Source organism: Hevea brasiliensis, chromosome 6 (genome assembly GCF_030052815.1).
Source record: "Hevea brasiliensis isolate MT/VB/25A 57/8 chromosome 6, ASM3005281v1, whole genome shotgun sequence".
NCBI classification, from domain to species: Eukaryota; Viridiplantae; Streptophyta; class Magnoliopsida; order Malpighiales; family Euphorbiaceae; genus Hevea; species Hevea brasiliensis.
In genome coordinates this window covers 96,502,001-96,514,946 of record NC_079498.1, presented here as the reverse complement: position 1 = coordinate 96,514,946, position 12,946 = coordinate 96,502,001, and the positions used below count along the sequence as shown (strand labels likewise).

Genomic DNA, 12,946 nt, shown 5'->3' with positions numbered 1-12,946 from the left:
CAAACCAAACACGCCCTTAATAAAAACTTTTTCTTGTTCTCTAAAATTCCCTATTATTCTTTCTCTGCCAACGACTTTTGCTCCGGTTCCTCAGATCCACGTTTACAACAACAGGGTTGGCTGATTTAATATATATATTAAATTTAATTATAATAAATGTTAGATTTAATAATGGCTAGTGGAAATTCGATGAACATTATTTTAAGGTAAGTTTAGCAATATCATAGCTCAAGTTAGTTCTAAAGATAATTGCATGTTGTAATGTAAGATTATTTACACCATAATTTAGTTTTATTATTTTGAACTTAAATTAATTAATAAGTTTAAAATATAAAATTAAATTATTTAATTAAAATAATTCGATCTATAATTCAAACTAATGAAAAACATAAGGCATATTATAATAATTATTCTTAAAGAGAGGCAATTAAGGTGGTTACGTGGATTACGGAAGTAGTTACAAAATAATGGGATGCTACCTAGTCGTTTCCTAAGAATAAGTAGCAGTGATGGCTGAGGTGGCGAAAGCGATGCAAGGAGTGGTTGCGATTTTAGTGGGCAAGTAACAGAAGCAATGGTTATAATTGGATAAATCATATTTGTTCGCCGATTTTCACTTGATTCAAGTTCTTGGTCATCAAACAACTCAATTCTATAGATAGAGTATCAATAGAAAAGGAGTCCACATTAGCAATATAAAACCGGTCCCAAACCTACTCTATGTACACCCCTTGTTGCAATTGTATCTCCTCTTGCAAGTGCTGCATTTGTTGCTATTTTGATCATTCCTTTATCCACTTACTATCGTAAGAAGAGAAAAGACACGTTCCAGGCTCCAAGTTCCCTAGTCATTCACCGAAGAGATCCATCTGATTCAGATAACATGGTTAAGACTGTTGTTGCCATGAACACCAACGGAAGCACTTCAACATTAACAGGGAGTGGTTCTGCAAGCAGAAATAGTAGTGGCATCGGTGAGTCCGATGTCATCGAAGCAGGAAATATGGTCATATCAATTCAAGTTCTTCCAAACGTGACAAAGTATTTTTGCCCGGAGAATGAGCTTGGCCGTGGTGGCTTTGGAGTGGTTTATAAAGGGGAATTGGATGATGGCACAAAAATAGCAGTAAAAAGAATGGAGTCCGGTGTGATTAGCAGCAAAGCGTTGGATGAATTTCAGGCCGAGATTGCTGTTTTTTCAAAGGTCCGACATCGTCATTTAGTATCACATTTGGGTTATTCAATTGCAGGCAATGAGAGAATCCTTTTTTATGAGTATATGCCTCAAGGAGCTCTCAGTAAGCATCTTTTCCACTGGAAAAGCCTGAAATTGGAGCCTCTTTCTTGGAAGAGGAGGCTAAATATTGCCTTGGATGTTGCTAGAGGAATGGAATATCTTCATAATCTAGCTCACAGAAGCTTCATACATGGACATCTTAAATCATCAAATATCTTACTTGGTGATGATTTCAGGGCAAAAGTTTCAGATTTTGGACTGGTAAAACTTGCTCCTGAAGGGGAGAAATCCATGCTGAACAGGCTTGCTGCGACTTTTGGATACTTGGCGCCAGAATATGCTGGTAAGAATATTATTCTGCATTCTTTGGATCTGCTGCAGTTACAATGAAATAGCTTAAGTGATATACATTTTATGAAAAACTCTTAACTCTTTCCCTCTGAAATTTCTAATGACTTTTAATTTGGAGCTGAATGGTAGTTATCAATATCGTTGAATCCATGCAGGTTTATGGGGATCAAATATATAATGTGATAAGCATACTGCCTCATGAGAATTATTCTACTTGATGTCATGATTTTGGTATTGAAGTAACTGGAAATTTGCTTTTTTTTTTTCCTTATTGAAAATCATTAAAAGGTTTTATTTAGTTTTAATCACATGTTAAAACTTTTGGCAGTTCAGAAGAACTAAAAAAAAATTGATGTAATTTTAAAATTTGATTGCTGTGAAAATTTCATGCTTATAAGACATGTAATATTGATTAACAAATTGCAATTTTGGTATTTATTCAATAGAAAATGACATTGCTAGAAGAATTCACCCAACCAATTAACCAACTCTCTCAAAAGTTTTTGATTCAGAGGGAGATTCTTTCCTGCAATGCTAGTTTAGTATAAACTTGAACTTCTTTATTCTACTTGAACTATGCCATTATCCTGGTGACACTGATTTTCTCATGCTGATTTTTGTAGTGACAGGAAAAGTCACAACCAAGGTTGATGTCTTCAGTTTTGGGGTTGTGTTAATGGAGCTGCTGACTGGGTTGATGGCACGTGATGAGGACAGACCAGAGGAAAGTCAGTACTTAGCTGCATGGTTCGGGCATATCAAATCAGATAAGCAGAAACTTAGGGCTGCCATTGACCCTGCCCTTGAAGTCAAAGATGAAACATTTGAAATTTCCATCATTGCTGAACTTGCTGGGCACTGCACAGCAAGAAAGCCCAGCCAAAGGCCGGATATGAGCCATGCAGTGAATGTACTAGCCCCTCTTGTTGAAAAATGGAAACCATTGGATGATGATATCGAAGAATATTGCGGTATTGATTATAGGCTTCCACTTAAGCAGATGGTGAAAGGCTGGCGGGAAGCAGAAGGGAAAGATTTCATTTATGTGGACCTAGAAGACAGCAAGAGTAGTATCCCAGCAAGGCCAACAGGCTTTGCAGAGCCTTTCACTTCCGCAGATGGTCGGTAAAAGAGGTTTTTTCACTACCTTTTTCTATCGGGTGTTCTTTTGGTAGGTAGTATGGTCTGTTGCTTTTGTTTCTGAATTTAATGTCAATATGCTGTGCTGTCAATGCTTATATGGTGGATTGTGCATTCCAAACGTTTATGAGCTTTTATGTAGGCTTTGAATTTTTAGTTGGTGAGATTGCTATTGGTGATGTAGATAGAGAATAATGATAAATGCAAACTTCTTGTTTGATTATTTCCTTGTCCTTCCATAGAGGTTATTGCAGTCTGCCATTGTTGCTGAATTGAGTTCTCATTTGAGCTTTAGATGAGTTCAGTGTGTGCATTTGGCTCTTCTCAATGAGATATTGATTCCAATATCAATCCACTTCCAGTGGCCATTGCCAATGCCTGACCCAAAAACATCATAGGACCAAATGGTGGGTCCGTTTTTCATGTCCTTTTTCACTTTCCAGTTGCTGAAATGGAATGCTTTATGCTATTACTGTCACTGCACCTACATATATATAAAACAGATGCTGATAGGATTGATGTGAATTTCTGCTACAAAGACTAATGTATGTCTGATCCATGCTTGCCCATTTGGGTGGCTTCTTCTTCATTTAGGACAACTAGCGTGTTAGTTTCAGGGTTTTGGTCTCATTAGGGTGACAAATTATGCTTCTTCTGACCAATCAAAAGCAATAATATGGCCAATAAATGGCGGGTTGTGCTGTATGGTGATTGAGATTGTTTGTTTAGAGCCTCAAAAATTGCTCACGTCTCCCTACATCTTAACAGATATTAATTCTTAACAGAATTAGGGAATAATTCTGAACAAACTTAACAGGTGTATGAAACAATGATAGTATTTTCTAAATAATCAGCTTCACATATAAATCAGGGTTGGGTTAATTGGCAAGTAAATTTACTTATTGATCCCAACAAAACTCTTTGCTAAGACTTGCAATGGCGAATCTAATTCTACACTTTCTTTTTTTTTTTTTTTTGACAAAGAAATCAAATTCTACACTTGAGGGGCGAATCTCTTGGCTTATGAAATTTTATATTGGCAAAAAGCCCTTTTAAGCCATAATTACTTTGAGAGTTAAATAAGTTTTTATCAATTATAACAATTATTTTTTGAGTCAAATAAGTTTTTGTCAATTTAATTTATCATTTTAAGCCATTGATAATTAATTTTAGAGCCAAATAAGCTCTTATCAATTTAGTTGATTTTTTAAGCTCTTAACAATTACTATTTGAGTCAAATAAGTTTTTGTCAATTTAATTTATCCCTTTAAGCCATTCTTTTAAGCTATTGACAATTCAAATAAGTTTTGTCAATTTAATTGATACATTTAAGTTCCTATGAATTGAAAATTCACTTTTACAAGCCCCCACTTGACGTAGTGTATATTCCATTAAACGTGAGTCCAGGTGCTCAATGCCACTGGGCCATGCAGCTCTTAAAACTCCTCTTCTACATTCAGTACGTGACAATGCTGAAAAGCACTAAATTCAGCATAACGCCCATATTTTCATTCATTTGTATCCTATTAATAGAATTAAGTCACAAAGGAAGAAAGAGAAAGAGTGCTCTGAGGTTATGTAACAAAAATGAATGTCAATTAAATGTTAGGTAAGTGCATTTTGACTTAAATTTTTAACGTTTTGACTCTAAATGTAATTGTAAAGACTTAAATGTATCAACTAAATTAACAAAGGCTTGTTTAACTCTATTAATAATTGTCAGGAGTTTAAATAGGTATAAGAGCTTATTTAACTCTTAGAGTAATTATTAGGAGTTCAAATAAATCAATTAAATTAATAAGAGCTTATTTAACTCTAAAAATAATTGTGCTCTTTAATTTTCAATACTAGTTTACAATTATATGCAAACTAGTCCAAAACTCACGCGTTGCGTTGCGGGGGAATTAATATGCATTAATTTTTAAAAAAATTATATAGGATAAAATATAATAATTTTTAAATTATTTGACATTTGAAATAAATTAAAAAATTTTATTTAAAATATATAATTTAAATAAAAAGAGTAGAGTACTGTAAGGAAACTTCTGGATTTCTTATATATATTGTTGAAAAATATAAAGAATAAATATAACACTATTTTAAAAACCTTTGTTACTTCATGTCTTTAACTATCTTTATAGTTTTTTTTTCCTGCATTTACTTTTTTTTTCAAAATAATAATTGCTAAATTCTAAATAACAAAGATATATATATATATATATATATATATATATATATATATATATATATATATAGAAAAACTATGTTGAAAATGCCAAACAATTAATATGATTTAAAGATACCATACTACTCCTTTAGTATATGTTAAATAATTGAACTATATACAGACACATGCATGCAAGTGATACAATTGCTAACTTATCCAAACAGAATTTGCATAATGTTGCTTAGTTGATAGCCTTGTTGATGTATTTGTCAGCTTCCCTCCAAATTAATACTATTTCTTATTGAGATGTAACACATACTTAATTAGTTGTTCTTGCTTTGGTCTTGATTGTATCCTTCATCTTTGCCCCTTTTTTTCACTTAGCATGTCATGACTTAGGCCAAATATATTGGGGAGGTCAATCTAACCGAATTTAGGTTGGTTGTACCCATGCTAAATTTTTCCTGGTTATTATTATGAAAAAAATTTTTTGCTTATAAAAAAAATTCAGAAACAACAAATCAAGTTGGAAGATTTTGTCTCAACCCCACCTGACATGCCTCTTCTGGAAATCACTTGCCATTATGAGGCCCCTTCAACAGGAAAGCAGAAAAGATGTCTGCTTTAATGAGTTCTCAACAAAATGTGATTATAATATCTGTTTATGAACAAATCCAACCAATGCAGGCCTATGAACGTAACCAGGCAATGCAAATGCCATCCAATTTTCACTTTCAGCAGGTTTTCTTTATATTATATTATGTACTTTAAATTTTCTAAGTAAATGGGGAAAAAAAAGGTGTTAATCTATTAACTTTGTTAATAACATAATGCCTCACTACTTCGCAATCCAGAATGAGAACAGAGCATAACAAATATCCTACGATCAATTTTGAAGAAAAAGAATTGCATCTATGGTTACCTGGTCCTGGAGGCAATGCAAATGAAAGTGAGATTGCCAAGAGTAATAATATTAAAATATCTCCATTTCTAATGACGCTTAACTTTTCATCCAATAGGTGGCATCCATAGAATTTTTAAGCAAATCTTTATAAATATTTCCCATCTTATAGCTACCATATACTATAACATAGGATTTCAAAAGTCCCCGACAATCAAAACGCAATTTGCAACACACTACAGCTAAAGGGTTGGGAGGGTTTGTACTTAAAGGATTACCAAGTAAGAGAAGAGAAGCCATTGAAACTAAAACAGAGGAATGAGGGAGACAAAAGATAAAAGAAAATGAATGTTAAGTCCCCCCAATGAAAAAAAAAAAAAAAAATCACATGCATGAATCAAAAACCTGGTTAAGCTTATTGGTAGAATCTCAATCTAACCATAGTTTGAGCATGTGAACGGAACCCAAAAAGCAAAAAGAAAAGAATAAACTTCACTATCTGATAAAAGAGTCAAGCGAGAAGCTAGTTCCATGATTTTCAATGTTTATGTATGAGTTAAAACAGAATGGTGTGCTATCAACCTTGGTATTGATGGCTACAAGTGTTATCCAACATAGCCATATTCTTGGAATTCATTCTGCAAACTCAAGCTTCCAGCAGAGAAAGAACTAAATGAGAAAAGCATTTAAAGGAGGAATTTTTATGGTGCAGCTGTTACTGCTTACACATACAGCATCCTCACCATATATCATATATATATATTTATTTGGAATTATGTACTGGCATGTGTTCATCTTCATCGGATGCTGTTTTCGTATCAAAGTTAGACATGGATATCCATTTCCAATAACTTCAATGTGCAGGATTGTGAAGGGCCCTGGGGATTTTTCGCTTTTATATGTTGACACTTGCGGGCAACAGATTTGTCAACTTCGATGTTACCTTATGCAGTCTATTTCTGTATCTTCGAATTGATGCCATATTCTATGAACTACATATAATTAAAATTTATACAACTAATAATACAAAATCATCTGCATAATCTGAAAGGAAAAAATAACACAAATATTAGATTGCTTACAAGCCAAGGACACAGCAAGTGACTTCCTGGTCTTTATCGAGGCATTTCTCTGGATTTGGATCCCTTCTTACACTGAGAAACACCACATTCATTCTCCTTTAAGCATCCCATTGATATGTGCTTTGATGACTCTAACAGCCAAAAGGCTTAAAGATTATTAAAGGAGAGAATAGGAATCATTGTAACTGAAGCAGAGCAATGAGGGGGGCAGAGCAAAAGAAGCAGGCAGAATTATAACGGAAGGAAAGGCATGATGCTTAGAAGAAGCTACGAAATAGTGCTTAGAACATAGAAAGGTGGAGAATTGAATTTTCTCCATATAAGCTGCCACATGGCAAAATAATGGGATAAACACTTTGGCAATATTATGTTAATTTATTTCAAAGATCAGCTTCATAGTATTTATATAGATAGATATAGATATTTACTTTTTTTTAATTAAATCAGCTCTTTAATTTGTTGCCGTGTCTGTACTTGGTTGTGCTTGGTTGTTCATGCCCTTGCTAGGGTTTTGTGTTGTTCCAAAATAGTCCAAGAGGGGGGTGAATTGGACTTCAACAAATTTTCGGTCCTTGCTTGTAGCCTAATGAAAAATTATAGTTTTGTTCAATTAGGTTCTCCTAGATATAGTGAAAGTGATATGTGTTTCAAGAACGTGTCCCTAAATTGCAATTCAAGCCTCAATTAATATTTATATCAATTTTTGACATAACATGCATCACAAAATATTCAACTAATTTCTCAACCTACTCAATATATCTTCAAGTATTTCAACTCAATCTATTCAATCAACATTCAATATCATGCATAGAAATTAAATTACACAAAAGTAAAGAGATTAAGGTTAGAGAAATCAAACACAATGATTTTTATAGTGGTTCAGTTTAACTAGCCTACATTCACTCTCTCAAAGAACCCTCTTTGAGTCTTCACTCCACTATTTGCTCTTTTAAAGGCAAGAGACCAAAAAGCCCTTTACAACTTTTTCAACACCAAGCTTTTACCAAGGTAGCTTGAACCCTTAACAAGTGCTATCTCAAGCACTCACACTCATAAGCTTCAATAGGTGCTTGTACAACCTCTCTTAAATGCAATTTTATATTTTAACACTCACTCTCACTCAATATAAATCAAACTACAAAGAGGAGATGAGTTAATTTGCCAATGGTAGCTGAAACACTTTAAAGTTCTTAAATGAAAGCAATAAATGAAAAACCAATATTGGAGTGCAATTATAAGCTTTCATCAAGTGTAAAATGAAGTAAAGAATGTGTATTTATAGTCCCAAATCATTTTAGACTGTTTGAAACCTTTTTGTAACATTATACACTCTGTTCTAGGTAAAATAGCCATTATTTTGTCTTTTCGTATGAAGTAGAGTAACTCTGATCATTTAGCAAACTAATGAAATTTTTGGCAACAGTAGTAAACTAGTTAGCAAACTATATTTTAGCAAAAACATTAGCAAACTAATATTTTAGCAAACAAGTTAGCAAACTAATTTATCAAATGCCTGTTTCAAATTGTAATATTTAAAAATCTAATTTAGACCTTAAGAGAAATATATATTCCAATAGCAATATCCAAGGTCATGATGAGAGAAAATTTTATAAAGTAATTGAAAGAAAAATTAATTTTGAGCTCTAATTGACTAAAACTTTCATCTATTATTTTTACACAAATCCTAAGACTCAATTCCTAACTCTATGATTTTCATACCTTCAACTTGAGTCTTAGCTTTCATAATCTTGTTCTTTCTCAACTTAGATTCATCTTGAGATGCCTTTGAGTGCCCTTCCTCCTTAGATGCAACTTCAAAGATTCTTCATGAATAAGAGAAAGAATCTACACATCACTTGAAATTGAGTTAGATAGATTCTAGTTGAGTTTTGTTATCATCAAAATCAATGCTCATTTTGAGCTACATGGGGTCAACAATCTCCCCCTTTTTAATGATGACGAAACTCAATTAAATCATCAATCAAGAATAAATAAAAGTGTGCGTAAGTTTATGTATAACCAAGCATGTTAGTATGCAGAAATTACTCCCCCTAAATGTATGCACACAAGTTAAAAAAAATAAAAATATTAATAGCTATACAAAACTTCCCCTGAATTTATGCTACAAAACATATTCATAAGATATCCACAATTTCAATATGCAAAATATTAAACTTAATAGTTTGCACACATAAGTCACAATAGTTTGCATACACACTTCTAAAACATAAGTATACATCCATTTTCAAAATATAAGCACACATCCATTTTTACAAAACAAAAGCACACAAAGCACACATCCATTCTCCCCCTTTTTGTCATCATCCAAAAAGGAAACAGGAGATATTAATCCAAAAAGAACCAAGCATAAATTGAAAAACAGTAGCAAACTGAAAAACCATCCAACAATAGTAGTAAACATATTAGTAAACTAAAAAAATAGATCATTTTATAAACATTAAACCTTTTGCTCCTTCGAATAGCTTTGGAAGGCACTATCTTCTTCTTGGAGGGTTTGGCAGCAGGTGGCTAAGAAACTTGGTCAGCAAAAGCGTTATGAGAATCACGCTCCTGTGATTCATCCTCATCAGATGGGCTTTGAAGAGCAGTAGCCAGAGTCTGATATGGATTGGACACTGTAGACTTAACTTTTTTCTTACTCTTCTTAGCCTGAGAAGCTTCAACTATAGAAAGTTTAGGTGGAGTACTCTCCTGCTGATCCTTTAGATAATCTTCCTTCTTCTGTGTAGACTCAACTGCAGGTTCTGCAATTTGTTCACTCTCAAGTTCAACAGTAGGTTCAACTACAAGTTCTACAACCTCTTCACTATCATGCTCAACAACAGGTTCAACTATAGGTTTTGTAACATGTTCACTTTCATGCTCTACAGTAGCAGTAGACTCACCAAGCCCAGTGCCTCCACACTTAACATTACCATGATCAAATGCACTACCATCATGAGTAGAAGGAATGTCTACGTGTGCATCAGTCTTAACTCTAGTTGCAAAATCAGTTCTGTCGCACTTTATGTAACGATCGGGCTCCCACCACTAGAGAAATTGTCTGCTTTGGCCATAAGCCTCATGATTTTGTCCCATAGCCCAGTGCCTCCACCAAACTTCGCCTACCGATAACCCATTAAATACATTATAAGGGATTTTAAAACAATTTTCTTACTTTATGAAGGTGGTGAGCATTTTTAGTAGGAATTAAAAACTTTTATTTGAAGTTAAACCACATATCAAATTTTTAATCAATTTAAAGTTTTCGCAAATTTTATAAAAATTTCGGCAGAGTGCCGTCTATAATTGGGAAAAACCAGTTCTTCAAAACCTGTAAAAACACTCCCAATGATTTCATTTCTCAACCCCCAACCGCCAATATATTCTCAAATCAATACAATTCAATCAAGTTTCAATTCAAAATTCACAACTCAAATTTTTTTTCAAAATAATTTGATAAACTCATAAACATTTCATTAAATTAAATTTACATATATAATTTAATTTACAGACATAAAAATCCAAAAGATAATATTATTACAATTTACTGTACAGCTGCTCAATGTTACATTAATACATACGACTCTAAACTATTTACATCAAAATAATTACAAGGGTATCGATAAATACCAGTACAAAAATCTCCAAAACCGTGCTCCTCTCTTATTGTAGCAGCTCACTCTACTGCTATGTCCTTTTATCTATCTGCGACAGCAAAGGAAGCTATCGCTGAGTATAAATTTACTCAGTGGTGCATAATAAAACTTAAAATACTGTAAATAAAACATGCATTGGCAAGTCATAATTAAAACCTTTTACAATTATGTTTCACAATTTCAAATCATATTTTAAATATTTCACAAACGCTTAATATAAAACATTCATTGACAAATCACAATTTAAATATTTCATAATTTTATCTCACAATTTTCAAAGTTCATTATAACACAAATTTAGTCAAATAATTTAAGAAACACAGTGTTGCCAATCAATAACACAACTTAGGTCATGACACAAAATTTCCAAATATGCCTTGTTGTACACCACGACAAGGCAAACTCAACCCACTAATCGAAATCAATGAGGGAGGTGGCTAGCTAGCTAATGAGTACTCATCCAAACTCACCTCAGATTAGCAAACCAGAGAGGGAGGAAAATGATCAAATATCAAACTCAACTCCACAAGTGGAGGAGGAACATAGTAATATTGCCATGCCAAGTGTAAATCAAAAATAATTTAAAACTAGAATGTTCAATTATAATTAATACAACAATCAAACAAACTTCATTTCAAATCTCCATTTCTAAAGTAGGAAACACATAAATTTTCAAATAAAATTCCCAAGGCCAAAACCAAATTTAAAACCATATTGTTCAAATATTTCATACAACTCAATAAATAATTTTCATTCCAAATTTCAATTGTAAAATAGACAACACAACATTCTCGAAAATTCATAATGAACAAAACACATTCACAATGTATAACAAATCAATTTTCAATGTGAAAACTATAATTTAAAAGAAATTTTGTGCACAAACCTCGTAATTAGTCTTTCCTTATTTCACTCATGTCGATTCCCTTCCTCAGAATGCCCATTTTCTACTGAAGTACACAATTAAGATGTCTCAATATTTATCCAAAATTTTAGCAATTGAAATTTGCATTTAAACTTTGCTTATATAATCCCATAAATTGAGTTCTTTGTGTTCTTGATTATGGTGGTTACTATTCATTTGACCGTTTGGTCAAAATGTTGACTTTTCCACACTAAATAGGTATACAAATTCTCATTACACCCACATACCATATTTTGAGTACCTAATTTGTTGGTCTTGCCATTTCAATTTCTAAGTCTCCTAAGAGAAAATTCAATTTTTCAATTTTAGTGCCATGTATTGCACTGTTCCATTGGTCTAGTTATTATGGAAATTTGGCTAAGTGTTCTTCATCAAATTTGTTCCTTATTGTCTTATCTTTAATTCTATTTTTGAATCACTCCATTTGGAGTTTTTTAGCTCAAGATGTAGCCATTTTCCTTAGGCTAGCCGGATTGGTATTACCCAGAATTTCTGAGTACTTTATTGGTTATGGCAGTTTTGGATAACTAAATTTGGGTGGAAATTTCACTTGGTTATGGGTAGAATTTGGGTTAGTGTTCTTCATGAGAGTTGTAGTGCTATGTCATACCTTTCCAATGCCACAAAAATCAGGTCATTTGGACCTGTCTAGCCCAAGTTATGTCCAAATGAACAAACACTGTTCATTTGATCATTTTTGTACAGTGGTAGTGCACATTACCCAGATTTGACCTAATTGTTCACTATCTAAGTGTCACTTTCTGGGCATAGTTTCTAAATGAAAATTGTCTCTTTATGTGTCTAATTTCATTCCCAATTGGCCTCACACCAATTGGGTTAGCAAAATTTCAATTTTGATCTCTCAAATGGACCTAGGTCAACTGCCAGATTGGGACCCTTCACTAATCCGAATTGCACTTCATTTTCACTCATTCAAACACATTCCAAATGACTCAAAATGACCATTTCAAACCTCAATTAAGGTCATTTGCATCAATTGACCATTTTCGACAATTTTTCCCCTAAATCCTAAGGGCCAAGAACCCTAATTATATAATTCATGCAATTAATGAGATTAAAGTGCAAATTCAACATCTATACACTTAGTTACACTTCTAGACCCCTTTAATTTCATCAAACTCAACCAATTTCAACTCCCCCAAAGGCTGGCCGAATTTTACAATTAGTCTCACAAGTTGGTTTTGTTTCATTTTTCTACAATTTCTAGATTAACTCATGCATATAAACATAATTCTAAAGAAAAATTTAGTGGTTAATTACTAACCGTGAATTAAGCTTCTCCAACCTCTTATTTTCTCAATTTTCTCCTCTTCTTCCTTCTTCACTCTTCTTGTCTAGTGGTAATAGCAAGGTTTGTTTAAAAATTTGGGGGATTTTATGGCTAATTTGAGGGTTTGAAAAGCTTGAAATCAAGCTTTAATGGAGGACAAAAAAAAAACAAGAGAGAGAGAATGGAGATGGTG

At 33.1% G+C, this 12,946-nt stretch overlaps 1 protein-coding gene and 1 long non-coding RNA gene across 2 annotated transcripts; one reads left to right on the top strand and one right to left on the bottom strand.

The window, feature by feature from the left end:
- Positions 1 to 649: 649 nt before the first annotated feature.
- On the top strand, positions 650 to 2,951 carry LOC131180842 (receptor-like kinase TMK3). The gene is made up of 2 exons (XM_058148667.1): positions 650 to 1,580; positions 2,212 to 2,951. Exons 1-2 carry the CDS (start codon positions 884 to 886, stop codon positions 2,715 to 2,717), a joined length of 1,203 nt encoding a protein of 400 aa, XP_058004650.1. The 5' UTR covers positions 650 to 883; the 3' UTR covers positions 2,718 to 2,951.
- Positions 2,952 to 7,697: 4,746 nt separating this feature from the next.
- Positions 7,698 to 12,123, bottom strand: LOC131180841 (uncharacterized). The gene is made up of 2 exons (XR_009149516.1): positions 10,512 to 12,123; positions 7,698 to 10,003 (listed from the first exon to the last, which is right to left on the bottom strand). It is a non-coding gene; the product is annotated as an uncharacterized LOC131180841 (long non-coding RNA).
- Between the last annotated feature and the right edge of the window lie 823 nt (positions 12,124 to 12,946).